Source organism: Lindgomyces ingoldianus (genome assembly GCF_010093535.1).
Source record: "Lindgomyces ingoldianus strain ATCC 200398 unplaced genomic scaffold BDR25scaffold_17, whole genome shotgun sequence".
NCBI lineage: Eukaryota > Fungi > Ascomycota > Dothideomycetes > Pleosporales > Lindgomycetaceae > Lindgomyces > Lindgomyces ingoldianus.
In genome coordinates this window covers 1,047,030-1,062,492 of record NW_022985178.1, presented here as the reverse complement: position 1 = coordinate 1,062,492, position 15,463 = coordinate 1,047,030, and the positions used below count along the sequence as shown (strand labels likewise).

The 15,463-nt window shown below is 45.5% G+C and overlaps 5 protein-coding genes across 5 annotated transcripts in view; 2 read left to right on the top strand and 3 right to left on the bottom strand.

The window, feature by feature from the left end:
• Positions 1–4,223: 4,223 nt before the first annotated feature.
• BDR25DRAFT_287514 (uncharacterized protein) lies at positions 4,224–5,776 on the bottom strand (the record flags this gene model as incomplete). Its single annotated transcript, XM_033688331.1, has 2 exons — positions 4,224–5,474; positions 5,537–5,776. The coding sequence occupies 2 exons, from the start codon at positions 5,774–5,776 to the stop codon at positions 4,224–4,226; spliced, it is 1,491 nt and encodes a 496-aa protein (XP_033547368.1).
• A 2,267-nt stretch (positions 5,777–8,043) lies between these two features.
• Positions 8,044–9,204, bottom strand: BDR25DRAFT_303970 (DUF1767-domain-containing protein). The gene has a single exon (XM_033690112.1). It carries the CDS (start codon positions 9,070–9,072, stop codon positions 8,374–8,376), a length of 699 nt encoding a protein of 232 aa, XP_033547367.1. The 5' UTR covers positions 9,073–9,204; the 3' UTR covers positions 8,044–8,373.
• Positions 9,205–9,399: 195 nt separating this feature from the next.
• Positions 9,400–10,280, top strand: BDR25DRAFT_226387 (uncharacterized protein; the record flags this gene model as incomplete). The annotated part of the gene is made up of 2 exons (XM_033685205.1): positions 9,400–9,724; positions 9,790–10,280. 2 exons carry the CDS (start codon positions 9,400–9,402, stop codon positions 10,278–10,280), a joined length of 816 nt encoding a protein of 271 aa, XP_033547366.1.
• A 25-nt stretch (positions 10,281–10,305) lies between these two features.
• On the bottom strand, positions 10,306–12,342 carry BDR25DRAFT_355617 (uncharacterized protein; the record flags this gene model as incomplete). Its single annotated transcript, XM_033695488.1, has 11 exons — positions 10,306–10,356; positions 10,426–10,558; positions 10,599–10,941; positions 11,021–11,267; positions 11,343–11,501; positions 11,534–11,788; positions 11,861–12,082; positions 12,124–12,147; positions 12,189–12,217; positions 12,262–12,275; positions 12,329–12,342. 11 exons carry the CDS (start codon positions 12,340–12,342, stop codon positions 10,306–10,308), a joined length of 1,491 nt encoding a protein of 496 aa, XP_033547365.1.
• An 808-nt stretch (positions 12,343–13,150) lies between these two features.
• Positions 13,151–15,463, top strand: part of BDR25DRAFT_287501 (ankyrin) — a gene marked incomplete at its 3' end in the record, with an annotated part of 4,502 nt that continues 2,189 nt past the window's right edge. The window contains exons 1-4 of the mRNA XM_033688330.1: positions 13,151–13,605; positions 13,653–14,166; positions 14,239–14,510; positions 14,567–15,458. Of these exons, the coding sequence (XP_033547364.1) occupies positions 13,196–13,605; positions 13,653–14,166; positions 14,239–14,510; positions 14,567–15,458 (2,088 nt within the window). The 5' untranslated portion in view covers positions 13,151–13,195. The remainder of the gene's footprint in view (positions 13,606–13,652; positions 14,167–14,238; positions 14,511–14,566; positions 15,459–15,463) is intronic.

Genomic DNA, 15,463 nt, shown 5'->3' with positions numbered 1-15,463 from the left:
TTTTTTTTATATTATACATAATTATCTTTTTTATTATAAGAATCTATTACTGCTAGCACTATATAAAAAAAGAAAAGAGCTAGAGAATTATATAGTAAGGCTTAGAAAGTAAAGAATAAAGAAGAGAAAAGCTATTTACATAGCATAACTAGCTTATTCTAACGCATAGCATTACTAAGGCAAGTTCTAATAAATAGAGTAAAGTAAAGGCAGAACATAATTAGATAAACCTACACAGATAGAAAAGAGGTAACACGTACAGAAGGTAACTCTTTAGATAAAAAGAAAAGTTGCTAGTGTCTGTACATAGCAGCAGCGTTGCGGCCTAGATATAAACAATTGCGCACAAGCAGGATCACGTATTAATGTTACATAATACTTGTGCGCGAACCTTTGTGCGTAAACATCTAGATATCCCCCTTTTCCTCTATACAGAGGAAAGATAAGAGTAATAGAACTAGAAACATATTGCCCTTACCTTACCTACCTTGTACGCTGTGCACACTGTACACCACTCTTACTCTTGCTACTTAAGTGCTTATACTATAAGCAGCTAGCTGTCAGAGCCTATTCAACACTAGTTATATAATTAGCAGAGGTAGCAGAACTTCTTAATCTCTTCTAGCACTGCAGCATTAATGTTATGGCTAGCGCTAGTTAGCATCTTCTAAAGTCTCTCTATGCAGGGGTGTCTAAATTAGTAGTAGAGGCAGTAAAGTTTTAATTTAGTAAAGAAAGACATAAATTTTTTTTTACTAATGTTAAAAAAAAAGTGTCTTTATTTTTATATAATAAAGATAGTAGTTTTGTCTTTATGTATAATAACATTTAAAATGTTGTTAAAGTACGCACCTATTTAGTCTACATCTGCTAGAGATAGTAGGAATAGTGTTAGGGTGTCTAAAATGTAATATGTTATATTACTAACTAGGTTAGTAATTTATATAGTACTAATTAATTCTGTTAATTTTTATTTTTTAAAGCTAATACTTTTCTTTCTTAGTGTCTAGTTTACTTTTATATAAGGGAATTCTTATAGGTATACTTTAAGTTATAACTTCTTTATAGTAGAGATCCTTACTACGCTAGTATTTTATAGTTTACCTTAGTATGCTGTATAGTATTAATCTTTAAGGATAAACTATTCTGCGTATCCTTTAGGTTCTAGGCTGTAGATGTCCTCTGCAGTCACGCAGTAGAGAAATGTAGCATTAGTAAAGTAGTTAATAATCTTCTTACCTTTTTTTTTATCTAAGTTATTATTATTATGTAACTTTTTTTCTTTTTACTCTAGTTTGCTTTTAAACTTTTAAATGTACACATTTACCTTTTTATGTGTTAGTGTCTTATTATAAAATTCTTTATATAAAGAGATATATTAGCGTTTTGCATAAGATTAATTTATGTAAGGATAATTTATTAACTAACATTTTTTTTATAACAGACAAAGCATTGCTTTAATTATGTAGAGGACTATAGTTTAAATAATCTTTTATATCTCTTTAGGCTTCTTCTACATTATTAATAGCTATATATACATAGTAAGCTATATTACCTATTAGTGTAGTACATGTTTTAGAATTTGTTTATAAATGCATTATTTTGTTAATTAATTATAACTTAAAGTGCTAAATAGAGGTTACTATATAGTGCCTTATATATAGGCTTAATTAAAAATATTGCTTGTTTAAGTTTAAGTTACCTTTAGCATGCTTATATAATAGCAGTGTAAAGCAGTATCTTGCCTTAAAATTATAGACTAAGAGCTTTTTATATAAGAGTAAGTTTATTAATTATAGCTTTAAAAGCTTTATATAAAGTTTTTATAAAGTTCTTTTACTTACTTTATATAAAGCTTATTATTATTTAATCTATCTAATACTAGTTATAGTTTATGTTAGTATTAAAGTAATTACTAAGCTGCTTATACAGTAACTTCTATAATTATCCTAGACTAATATTGTAAAAGTAGAACATGTGTACGCGCTTTTTAAGGATATTAGAAAAGATGCTTATGTATAATGCCTTAAAAATAGCAAGGTGTTAGTAGAGCTTAATAAATACTATAGCCTTATTAGCTAGAATATTATATAGTTACTTTATGTAGTTGTTTTTCTTTCTCTATGCCTTCTAGAATTATATAACCTTCTTAGGCGTAAGGTTCTCTGCTGTAATATCTTATATAAGTAAAAGTTAGTATAGATTGTACAGTAATTAAATTATATATAGTAGGTACAAGCTTTAGGGAATCTTATGTAGAGCTGTGGCTACAGGAACATGTAGCTGCCTAGTTATGCTCTTATATAGTAAGCTATTATAAGGTAGTTGTACTAATTACAGAGGAAGTATTAAGTCTATAGGTAATTTATACAGAGACATCCTCTATTACATTAAAACTAGTAATAGTAGTAATAGTTTTATATAATGCTCTAGTAAGACAGTAAACATGTGTTCTTTTTTTATAAGTCTATATAGTGTAGTAGCTTTTATTATGTCTTTTTTAAAGCTAATGCTTTTATTTTATAGAGTAGTAATTAGTTTTTATAGAAATAGTTAGCTAAAATTTTTAAAGTGTATAAGCTTTTACTTTATAAAGTTATTCTAAAAGTTCTTAAGCGTACATATGTTTATTATGCTTAATGTGTAGAGTTTTATAATTAAGTTAGCTATGTATAAATTAAGCTTTTTTTTAAGTGTGTTATCTAATAGTTTAATTTTATTTACCTAATTTTTAATATTTATCTACTTTACTAAGGTCTTTGCTAAGATGCCTATAAAAAGTATGTATTAGTTATATGTTAATATGTTATATTAGCTAGTTATAGATAGAGCTAGCGTTGCTTGTTGCTCTATAGTAGTTAATTATACGTTGTTGCGCGCTGTCTTACTTCTTGTTGTACGCTGCCTCTAAACAGCCTTATGCAAAAAGATAAAACAGACTTTTTAGCGTTAAATAAGCACTACTATTTATATAATACCTTTAAACAGTATTATATAGACAGGTTTCTTACTTTTACTTAGGTAACTAAATAGAGATTTATAGCTACTTACATGTAAATTAGACTCTGTCTTTACTCTTACTAATTTATAGTTAAAGTAGTAAGGAAAAGAATTCTTTTTATATATAAACTTTTAAATAAAAAGGTATAAAAAAAGCTTTTTCTTTTACAGTATTTAAACTACTAATTAGTGTTAAATAGACTCTCTGCTAGCTAGCACTTAGTGTTAGCAAATGTGTACAAGACAGAGAGGTTTGCACAGTGTAAACATTACACAGGGGTGTTAGGTAACTAGTGTTAATTGCTTCTTGTTTTTCCTCTGTACAGAGGAAAAGGGGGATATCTAGATGTTCGCGCACGGAGGTTCGCGCACGAGCATCATGTGACATAGATACGTGATCCTGCTCGTGCGTGATCGCTCGTATCCAGGCCGCGACGCTGCTGCTGCGTACGGACACTCAAAGTATTTAATTGCACTAATATAGCCTCCAATAAGGCCTGAAATGATACTAGACTCTCTACATAGGAAACCTTTAAATAACTAGGAAACCCCCAAGTAACGCACGGGTCATGGCAATTTAGGGAGAAAGGGAGTGGAGCCCTTGATGAGACTCGGGGTTTTATGAAAGTTGCATGTGTACTAAGAGATGGAGAAAGTTAAGTGCCTGTGATCAGGCCGGGAGATCTCCGTAGACAGCATGTAGCATATCCTAGCTTACCGTGACATTTGGTGGGATGCACAACTCATTGGTGGAGCAAACAGTCGAGTATTGCCTCGCAAGTTGTACCTCCTTCTATTCGGTTGCTATTACTCTTGATGGTTGGAATTCGGGATGCTTCTATTCAAAAGGGACCTGACTTCAGAAAATCCTTCCCACACTTCCGTACCAGGTTCGAGGTGTTGGTACAATAGGCCGAAGGGGAATTATCGTAGAACGCCCCCTTAGTAAGATATGTAAATCCAATATACTAAAGTTTGATTCACCCCTAATAAGATCGGTCGCTAGCAACGCCTACTTGGCGTCAAATTACCAAAAGTCCATCTTGCGTGGGAAGACTAGACATTCCGCCTTGTGGAGGAGATTGCAGCCCGGCAGGGGCTATCATGATATCCAGCGGAATTTTATATATGCAACAGGGTGAATGAAATGAGATATAATTATAGCTATGGGTATCGAGGACTCATATCGCAGGAACCTGTTTTTTGACTTATTAGCGCGTTTATCATGTCATATTGAGGTCTTCTTCGATCTTGGCCCAAGCCGGGGGTAATAGAGTCCCAGTCAGCCAGTAGTTGTCGCTGTAATCCTTTCCCAGAACCACGACTACATTTCTGACAGTTGGGCTCTGTTGCATCGATTGTGCGTGATGAAAAATCATGGTTCCAGGTGGGTTACTCCTCGACTGCCCTGTCTCGCCTGCACGCACAAGTGCAGGGCTGAAGTCGGCCGTCTTAAAGAAGTCGGCCCGTGTCCAGTTGGTCAGGGGCATCAGCAGGGCGCCAGACTCGCCACACACCATCGCCGGGTCACTGCTTGACTTAGATTCACGTCGCAGCTCGCGCAAGAAGGCCAGCACCTGAGCCTCTGTCGATTGCTCAATCAGATGGCGCCGGTTCTCCAAAGCGATGGGTCCTAGAGGTCCCGTTGCAACCTCGGGAGACAGGAACGTGAACGCTGCCACTGCCATATTCTGGACATAAACACCCGAAGCCTGGGCAAGTGACGAGAGTCGGAATCGCGCGTTGAGCGCGTGAAGCGCTGTCACAGGCCGTGGCTGCGGCAGGGAGGAAGCCACCGCGCGGATTGCCCACGCCGTCAATACATCGCCCTCACTGATGAAAGGCTCCCCCTCCCCACCGCCTTGGGTGGCCAGGTCGCCCTGTGCCTGGCGTCGCAACTCAGCCACCGTCGTCTTGGGCAAGAAGATGGTGCGCGTCTCCACAACCCGGTTCCACAACATGTCCCAGGCAAAGCGCAGCCCAAACATGAGCATATTCCATCCCATCAGCTGCTTCTGTCCAAGCCTGAACTCCTCTTTATTCTCCACATGAGCATCTGCGGCTGCACATATCGCATCCTCTCGCGCACCGAGCATAGGCGGCACTTCTGACTCCCGGCCGGCGAGCACCAGAGACCAGCCACGCAAGAGGGCTTGCTGGCCCATGACATCCATAAGTGTGTGCGGCCATGAGAGAGCCACGAGCGTGGCGTCGTTAAACGAAGTGATGTGAAGAGATAGTTGGGGCGTGTCCCGGTAGATGAAATCCTCGAGCGTCGCTGGCGCATCTTCCCGAGCTGCAAAGGCTCGAAAGCCCTGAGGCCCAGGCTGGATGGATGGGGAGCTGGTTGCTTTAGGGAGGGTCTTTGCTAGCGGATGGTCCTCGATATCCATGCCAATGGATTGATGGGTATAGGACACGGCAGGACGTTCCGCCGTGAAGGGACGTGGAACATAAATCTCCAGTTCTCCATTCTCCTAACGAGCCTAAGTCAGCAGCTATTGACCGGCCGCAGACGATCAAATGAGAAGCTGACCTGTAATCGCAGCCGACCGCCGACCTTCCTCCAGTCTCCAATCTCCAGCAGTCTCGACAACGAGGTATGCAGTCTCTCCGCGTCCAGCACATCGTTGAAGCGCAATGTCCACGTTACGACTATGTGCCGGAGTGTTTTGGTGTCATCTAGCATATGAACAGGGTAGACATCGTCACTCTCGACCTGCGGCGGTGCACTTCTTGCAGGTGAGGCTCCGAGTAGGCTCCGTAATGCCGCCATTGAGTGACCTCAACTATAGATCCAAGTTCGATGCTTTAAATCTGCGCCTTGAGCAGGACAGCCATTATCCTCCGTCTGAATTACACCCCTTATATGAATGGCAGTCTCCATAAGTGTCACGCATGAAATTTTGAAGAAATAGGGGTTCGTTCAGTAGTGCATTGAGAGTTACTGTAGCCAATTAAAAGAACGGTATGAAGCCGAAGGGCGCCACAAGTGTACGCACGGCCCAGCATATTCCGGAACTAGCCTATCATGGGAACCACAACAGGATGCGCAGAAGCTTCATCAGACACATTCAAACGAGCAGAACTAGAGAGAGCGCTAGAGTGGTTGATAAACGGGGTTTCCAGTGTCTTTAAATATCCTCAGGCTTTAATCCTCAAGGCTCAACACTACCGTCCTATATTTTCAGGCTATGCGAATGTAGTTTCAACTACAATGGATGGTTGGCCAAGGCGCTGGACCGTTTTGGGCTTAGTGATTGTTACCTTCTCGGCCAAAGCGCTATCACTGAGTCGTCGAAAGCTGCCAGCTTCTAAAAATCGCGATCAGTATCGTGATGGCAAAGGCTCCATTCGGGAATGCGCAATTCCATCGAGTCAGCCCTCGTCATCCAGGCTTCCCAGGCTTGGGTTCTGTTCGCTCACACTCCTCCGGCCGATCCGCAATGCTAAGATACTTCTGGTCCGGAAGTCCTTTTGGGCTTCTTGAACACCTTCGGCAAGGAAGCGGCTATGAATGAGTTATAAAGTGAGCTAGCGTGAAATTCCTAGCCGGCGTCTGCGAGACCTGGATCCGACACGTACATATAACCTGGAAGGTCCTTGGGACGTCGCAGCAACACGAAGATTTTGCGTCACTGTAGCATGGATTTATTTTCTTTACTATGGAAGGCGCTCGTAGAAGAGGTTTCAAGGCTCTGGATAGAAGACTGTACTGATAGCATAATAAGTGAACCTATTAAGCCTGTAAGACAGTAATACCCACGAATCCTCTCCACGAAGTCAGGAACTCACAGAACATTGCACATCGCACAGTATTCAGTATCCCGCCGTTATGAGATTCCTGGTCCTTCTCGTCACTTTTTCTTGTTTCTAGAATGGCACATCCTCCCTACTTAGAAATGCGGCTCCATCGCCATGAAACCCCCAATCCCCAATCACCCCCTCAATTGGTGACGTCGACGCTCCCCTCTCCACAAACCAAGTATGTAGAAAAGAGGGCTCGATTATTGTCCCCTCTAGCAAGACATTCAACATCCTCTCCGTCCCCCTCTTCTCCGGCTGTCTGCGCTGTGATATCCAAATCGAAGGAACACAAAACTTTCCAACGATCCCGACTACTAGAAAGTCCAAGTTAGGATTCAACACCGGTGACTAGTAAAGAAGCTGACCTCTGCAAGTCCGGCGTTCAACATCTATGGCAGTTCTCGCGCGCTGGGTCGCCAGTCTGAGATTTGTCGGTGCACTAGGGTTTCTTTGCGGTTTGTGGGTTCAATTCGCGGCTTGTGGGTTTAGTTCACGATTGGTGGGTTTAGTTCACGGTTGGTGGGTTCACCCCACGGTTGGTGGGTTCAGTTCGCGGTTGGTAGGTTTAGTTCGCAGTTGGTGAGGTAAGCTCACAGATTGAGTGTATGTCAGAATCTAGCAGCCATCCCCCATCGGCAAGATGGTGATAGAGTGACCGATGGCTCGAACATCCTAACTTCCCCTACAGGGATCGAAAACACGCACTCCTACATCACTCTGCAAAACGGAGTGAGCAGCCCCGTCCCTTTCGACGTCCAATGCAAGAAAGAGCACCCGAGACGGCGCTTAGATTGACGTATAGAATTACAGCTCGTAAATATCAACCAAGTGGTGTAGAACATCGTTTTTCACAGCATTGGCATTTCAGGGATGCCAACAGCCGTCGGTCTTCGGGCAGGCAAAAAAGGTAGTTTCACGGCGAAAAATGTGACACGGGAGGACATTCATCTGGACGGTGCCTCGGATTGAGTGCAATTCACGCCATGCATCGGAGGGCCGAAGGATCATAGTACAGCGGGGACCGAGTCGCACGTGGACCAGGTCGCGTTACGAGGTTGATGGGAAGGCTTGGTACTTTGATCAAAAGCCGGAGAGTATGTAGAGTGGTATGACGAAGGACAGTTGCTCTACCCAAACTGTAATTACCGAAGTCACGTTGCCGAGACTGTGGGTTCTTGAGGTGCTCATGGTACGGCTTGGTAGGAAATGGCTGCTTGCCATCTCTAATTGTACTTCCAAAACGAGGCGTTCCCCGGGACGAAACCTATAAGCCCAAAACGAATCTTCTACCAAGGACTACTTTTACATCATATGACATTAACCACAGACCATCTTCCTCTAACTAAGGAATTAGGAGTAGTTGTTCGAACTCAACCGTGACTACGGCCTGAGACTCCACCGGAGGGATGGATAGCATTTCAGCGTGCAAGCCAAGCTCAGCAGTATCGGCAACGCAACGTGGGGTCACAGGGATTCGATCATGTGTTCCTGTTTGGCTCAGTTGCCAGATGGTGGAAAAATGACTAACTAACTGCGAAGGACATTGTTCCCTTATAATGTCTGGCATCAGCGGGCATTCTCCTCTCTCCCAGCCCTCGCAGCAGCCATCAGCCTCTCCTTCCTCCCCTCTTTCCACGCCTTATCCAGCGCCTCAATCTTCCCACCAAGCACCTGAACACCACCAGGTTCGAGCATTACAACAGCTCTCCGAACCTCAACATTTCTCAACACAAGCTTCAGGCCAATATTCATGTCTGTATTCAGCCCCTCCATCCCTCTAAAATCAAATGCATACACTTTCGCTCCTTTGGCATCCTGTAGCAGTAACTTAAAAGGCCCCTTACTCGCCACCGCCGGTGTCTCGCCAGCGTCCCCCGTTGCATCATTCTCGCCGGGCGCAACCCGCACAATCTCCCTTCCCTTCGTCGTCTCGCCACGTTCTTTCAACTCAATAGCCTCAACCTGCGACCAGCGCGAATGGCCGATGTCTTCAATATCGAGGACCTGGCAGACGAGAGGGCCATGGAGGTGCCGAGACTGGATGCGGGCGTTGGCGATGTCCGAAGGGAAGAGAGCGGTGGGCGGGGGGAGGAGGGTGGAGGCAATGTCGGTTGCGAGGAGACGGAAAAGGGCGGTCGATTTGAGGGCTGGGAGGGGGGTGTTGGGACGCGTGCCCGAGATGAAGGTTTGCAGCCATTGCGGGGAGGGGTGGAGATGGCGAGAGTGGAGGTGCTGTGTGACCTCAACGAGGAGGGCGTTCGCCATTCAGGCGGGAATTACAGACACCATCTAGTCATAAAAGTGAATTAGGCATCATATCTTGAGACGGCAAGAATTTGTAAGGGTGAAGGTAGTGGTGAAGGTAGTGGTGAAGGTAGTGGTGAAGGTAGTGTGAAGGTACTGATGGAGGGGAGAGCGAAAGATTCGCGGATTGGCAGGGATGCTAAGGGCCTCTGCCAAATTCGCCCAGGCCGAACCTTGCATCTTGCATCGGACCCCCCCAAGCCCTGCAAGCTCCGCAAGCTCCAGCACTTCTCTAGACAAACCCTCTTCGTTGTCTGGCTTTTATCTCTTCACAACCCGACTTCTAAAATGTCTACTATAGCATCTCCCCGCGTCAGCACCTCGGTCCGCTCTCCTTCATCCACCCGCACCTCCTTCGACGCCACCCGACCCATACCTACGAACACCCGCCGAAATCGTGCCGCCCTTCGCGATTACTACGGGCTAAAAGCTGGCAAAGACGCTGAGTCCAAAATCTCTGAAGAATCTACCCGGGTAGCTGTTTCCACCGAGGACGAGGAATCCCTAACCGAGCTGGATAAGGAAGGATTCAACGCCGAGGCCTTCGTTAGCAACGTCCTGACTACATCCGGGCTATCGGGGGTGCTGAAAGTAGAAGCTGATTTGGTGTCTCGTATGTACCTCCTCCCAGATTCCACACCCTTCCTTCCCAGCCCGTCGTACTAATTTAGCCACCAGAGATACGAAATTTAGATAGCGACCGCAAGTCCCTCGTCTACGACAACTACTCCAAACTCCTCTCCGCAACTTCCACCATCCGCCGCATGCGCACGAATATGGACCCCTTGGCCCCGACTACCCATACTCTATCTCCTGCGATATCACACATTGCCGAAACGGCGGCTTCCTTGTCTTCCTCAATGCAGAGTATGCCGGAACGCCCCAAGGGTCTGGGCTTGGATGTACGGGTGGAAATGGTGCATGATGATCACGAGCCGACGCGAAGCAGCAAAGAGAAGGACACCGTGCGGTGGGTTCTTGATACCCCGCGCAGGCTGAGGGAATTGGTCCATACCGAGAGCACTGAGGAGGCCGGGAGGGAGTGGGAAGACGTCAGCAGGATCCTTGACAAGTGGAAGGGTGTCCCTGGCGTGGAAGAGCTGAGAAGGCAATGTGAAACAGTGCTCGAGGATGCGCACGAGGAAGACAGTGAAGACGATGAAGAATGATACAAATCTACACTACTGCATGTTCTTACATGACGCGGGGCATGACTAGGGTGGTCTGTACCTGTTGAACCTCTCGCTGGAATATGGGGAGAGCGGCCACAAGATGCCAATTTCTGGCCTATACTACACCCCTACCGTATTCCACATTCGTTGAGAAGATGAAGTATCTATGGCAGAAGCCAAAATGGGAATCCTTCCAGTTGCCCAATCTATTGAAGATCAGGCAACCTTTAGTTGAGCCGGCCATTCCACTTGTCAGGACTTTGTCCTCCCACCTCCTAAGCGGCGGCAGCCCTATAAATACTTATCTCGTCGAACCTCTTCACAACCATTTGCATAGAAACTAGCGGCGTGTCCAGGCCGTCTGGTACCTTGCCCCAGCAAGCCGGCATACTCAACCCCAGGTCTACCCAAGTCAAGAACAATATATTTTTACGCATTGTGGGGTTCTTACGCCCTGTGATGTTGAATTGGCATGTATTCAACGTCGCCCTAATTGCCGGATACATCTTCTCCGCCACATTCTTCCCATTTTCTGGATGCTTGCTCCCCGCTTTGGGGTTCACTGGCGCGAGCAGGACATCGAGCCCTTTTGAATCCTCGCCATAAGCCTCTTGTAGCTGCTGTACGAGCGTTATAGCCTTTGCGGCCATGGTATTGGCTTATGGTTTCTCATTGAGAAACGCAGAGTTTAAGACCATATTCACTACCCCCGGATTATGCTTATTCAAACCTTCAACCGTATTTTTGATTGAAGACCGGAGACCTTACATCCAGCATGGTGTGGTTCAGATAAGGCGGAACACGATTCTGAAGCCAGTAGGACCCGATCACAGGGAGAGTGACAACCGTTTGGGTTGAAGGCCTAATGAGATATATTAGGATGCTGACTTCCTGAACATCTGCGCTGATGGATTTGAACTGTGCTATTGCGGCATGGATCACTAATTTGACATCCTCGGACAACCCAGATACTTGGAGGCCCTCCTTTATACTGCCAAGGCGGGTACTACCGCCAGTAGATTACAGCGTCTATACTCTTTTACTTTTCTTTTCTGAAACCGAAGCTTGAAGGAGTACGTAGTAGTTAGTCACATTCTCCCTCAGCAGCGTCAGAAATATACACTCTGGATTAATACCACCATATCCCGCCATCACCTCCAGCAAAATCTTGTTCTCCTCCAATATAGTCGTCATCGGATTGAGATGCAGGTTTGATAGCTCCATGTGTTCAGCCGATTCTTGTCTTTCACACCACCAAGCTTCGTATATGTACGAGGTAATGTCTCAGGGTCGAGTAGTAGGTGTGGGTCGGTGTAAGGGGGTAGGGGTTCGGTCAGTTGAACGGAAGCGTCGAGGCTGTTCAGGAGGTGCAAATAATGCTCTTCGTCCTTAGCAGGGATGGCGACGCGGAATTTTTCCGCGATTAAGCGGAGGTTTTCTGCGTCAACTGCAGATAGCTTCTTCGTGTCTGTTTGCTTCCTCGATGAGGAATGGGAAGAGGGTGACTAACCCGTCCTTGGACCTGTGCTAATGAATACAACAGACATTGTGAGTTAAAATCTCAAGCGGCAAAGAACCACCGAGAAGCAGGAAAAGAGGTCATGATGCCCACTTGCACAGTCGAGTAGTCCGGTTTTAGTTTTGGTATAGAGATAACAGCGGCCGGCTGATAAGAACGTGAACAATGTTAGTCTCTTGAGAAGAGGTGTTGAGAGCTCTGAGTTCGTTTCGGCAGGAATAACCCACCGCCGATAAAGCTTTAGCGATACGCGAACGCAGACTGGGTCGATATGTGTACCCTAGGGTAACGTCCCTCTGCGCGGCGAAAAACCTATCGTACCGAAAAATATAAGGGGTAGTTGAACTTTGAGCAGGTCAAAATCTGTGCATACGTTAAAAATTTACCATGATTTTAACTAATTCGTGGGTTGTGGCTAATTCCCAAACATCCAAGACCCCTTTCTATCTTAAAAATTACGTTCCCATTGTTGCCTTCGCCTAATTTACGCAGAGCCTCTTTTTAGAACAAAACAGTGTTTATTCACCACAGCACCACCATCAAGCTCTTACTACTCTAAATACTCATAAAACAGTCTTATCTAAGCCTAAGAACTTCGCTATAATGCTGAGAAGTCATCATCAGCCTCGTGTTTTCTATGGCACGCAAATTCATGCAAAGTCTCTCCGCCAATCGGTACCTCCATTTGAAGCGATTACCTATCCCAGTTAGTGCAAACCAGGTCTGTGTGCCTCACATATTTATTACAGCGTAATTTACTTTCGTCAGCTCAGCAAGCCCAAGCTCGAGGCTGTCAAGGCTACGGCTGTGCGAAGAAGTCTGCGGAATCTCGGCAAGAAAGCCAGAGATCAGCCCCGCAGCCTTGCAATCTAACTCAACCTTAGCTATGCCTTGGGGCTACCAAAACACGTACAGAAACCCCCATCTCATAAGGTCAAGGGCTATGCAGGTCGGATGTCCTCCCTACTCCCAGTGGTAATATCCAATATCCTACACAAATGTGACGGTGAAACGTTGTTCATAAGCCACTGACGGAAGCTGATAGCTCTAAATACGGAAGTATATCTGCACTGGCTCCGCGGCGGGTACGGCAAGGCTGTATTGTAGCCTTTCCGCTGTAACCGTAACATTTTAACATATAATTAAAGCCATACCCGTGTCTGGTCGCATCTAGGTGCTTTTATAGAATGCACTACAGAAGTTCTTTGTGAGGCGGGGCTTAATCTTACCAATGGTTGCAGGCACAGGGCACAACACGAGGCGGATCTCGTACGCTAACCGTACCAAGCGTTTTCCTTCAGCCTAATCGCTCTTTCCAAAGCGCTGTCTTTCATCATGCCTTTAACCACTACCAGGCGCCCTTTTGTCTCTATAGATTTCGTGCACCTTCGCCATGGACCCACTTAGTGTGACAGCCAGCATTATTGCTATTCTCCAACTCTCGAGTAAGGTCGGCTGCTACCTGAATGACGTTAAAGATGTTTCGAAAGACCGTGCGAAGTGCGCGATTGAGGCGGCCAACCTCAACAGTCTTCTCACAACCCTTAGGTTCCGTCTTGAAGAGGGAAGGTCCAATACACCATGGCACACCGCCGTTCGGGCCCTTGCCACTGAAAATGGCCCACTCGATCAGTTCAAGCAAGCGTTGGAGGAGCTGCAGAGCAAGCTGACAGGGGGAACTAAGATGAAAAAGGTAGGCGACGCATTAATATGGAAGTTCAAGAAAGAGGAGATTTCCAGCATTTTAGACAGGATGGAACGCTTGAAGACGTTAGTAGAGATTGCTTTGCAGATGGATCACTAGTAAGCCCACGCGTTATTGTTGCAGATCTACTGTTTATACATTAAAGCAAACTATCTCAAGCAATTAAAGAAGAATGTAGCCTTATTCGGGCGCATGCATCTACCATAAACTCTGGGCTCGAGACGATACGACAGGCCCAAGGCGATGCACGGCACAGCGAGCTTGTGAAATGGATATCAACGACCGATTATCCTGCTCAACAGTCTGATATTATAGGTCGCAGAGAAGAAGGGACAGGGCAGTGGTTTCTCAGTGCTCCAGAGTTTGCTAGATGGCTCCGTGATCCAAAAGAGACACTGTTCTGCCCAGGGATCCCAGGAGCTGGCAAGACCATGATATCGGCCATTGTGATCGATCACCTATTAAGAACAACGCAAAGCGGTTTAGTGGGGGTTGCGTATGTATATTTCAACTACAAGGCTAAGAAAGACCAGGATGCTACTAGTATGCTGGCGGCTATTCTTAAGCAGCTAGTCCAGAGTCAACCTTCGCTCGTACAACCCCTAGAACAATTGCACAAGCAGCATGCCAAAAGAGGGACTAGGCCATCGAACCAAGAGGTATTTGCAACTTTGGTGTCAGTTCTTGAAGGGTTCTCGACCGTGTACATCGTAGTTGACGCCCTTGATGAGTGCTCACACGATGATGGTAACCGCCACCAGTTCTTGACTCGTATCCGAACTCTACAATCTCAGAATGATGTGCGTCTTATGGCTACATCGCGCTTTATTCCAGAAATTGTTCGAGAGTTTGAGAAAGTAGCGAAGCTTGAGGTGCGGGCAACAGACGATGATGTGAGGCGATTTGTGGCTGGCCAGGTTTACCGGCTGCCTAACTGCATTCAGCGCAACTCTGGACTGCAGAATATGGTGAAAGAAAAGATTGCAGAGGCTGCAGATGGCATGTACGTGTTTCGCTTAGTGGTGTAGTGTGGTGTGGTATAGGCTTACTAGCTTTCAGGTTCCTTCTCGCTCGCCTACATACAGATTCACTCTTAGACAAGAGGACCCCAAAGGATGTAAAGCTAACACTGGGTAAATTCTCCAAAGGCTCCACAGCGCTTGATGATGCCTATAAGGAAGCAATCCAAAGAATAGAAGGCCAGCTACCCAGAGACAACCAACAAGCTAAGACAGTTCTGTCATGGATTACATACGCACAAAGACCGCTTACTACAGCTGAGATGTGCTGTGCTTTGGCAGTAGAGCAAGATGAAGAGGAGCTTGACCCAGAAAATATACCGGACGTCGAAGAGCTATTGTCAATATGCGCGGGCCTCGTTATTGTCGACGAGGAGAGCGCTATAATCCGTCTCGTGCACTATACTACACAAGAATACTTTGAGCGCATTAAGGAGGAGTGGAATCCTGGCGCTCAACTTCACATCGCGTCGACATGCCTTTCTTACCTCTCATTTAATACCTTCCGAGAGGGCAGCAGTTCCTCTGATCAGAAGTTTGAGAGCAGGTTAGCACAGAACGTGTTCTTAGACTATGCGGCTCGGTACTGGGGACAACACGCAGCAAAAGTTCAAGATGAAGTGTACGAGCTAGCATGCACCTTTCTTATGCATCGCGGCTTGATTTCATGTGCTGTGCAGGTAATGACAGCTCCGAATGATGGGTGGAAAATAAAGGGATACAGCCAGCAGTATCGGAAAAACACCACATGGTTACACGTCATGGCGCAATTTGGGCTCCATGCTCTATCAAAAATGATATTCGATACATGTAGAAGAGATATTGCCCCCTCTATCAATGGCAGAGACAGCGTAAACCAGAGCCCATTATATGTAGCAGCAAAACATGGGCAGGAATCTATGGTGAAGCTGCTGCTTGACAAGGGCGCCGATGTCAA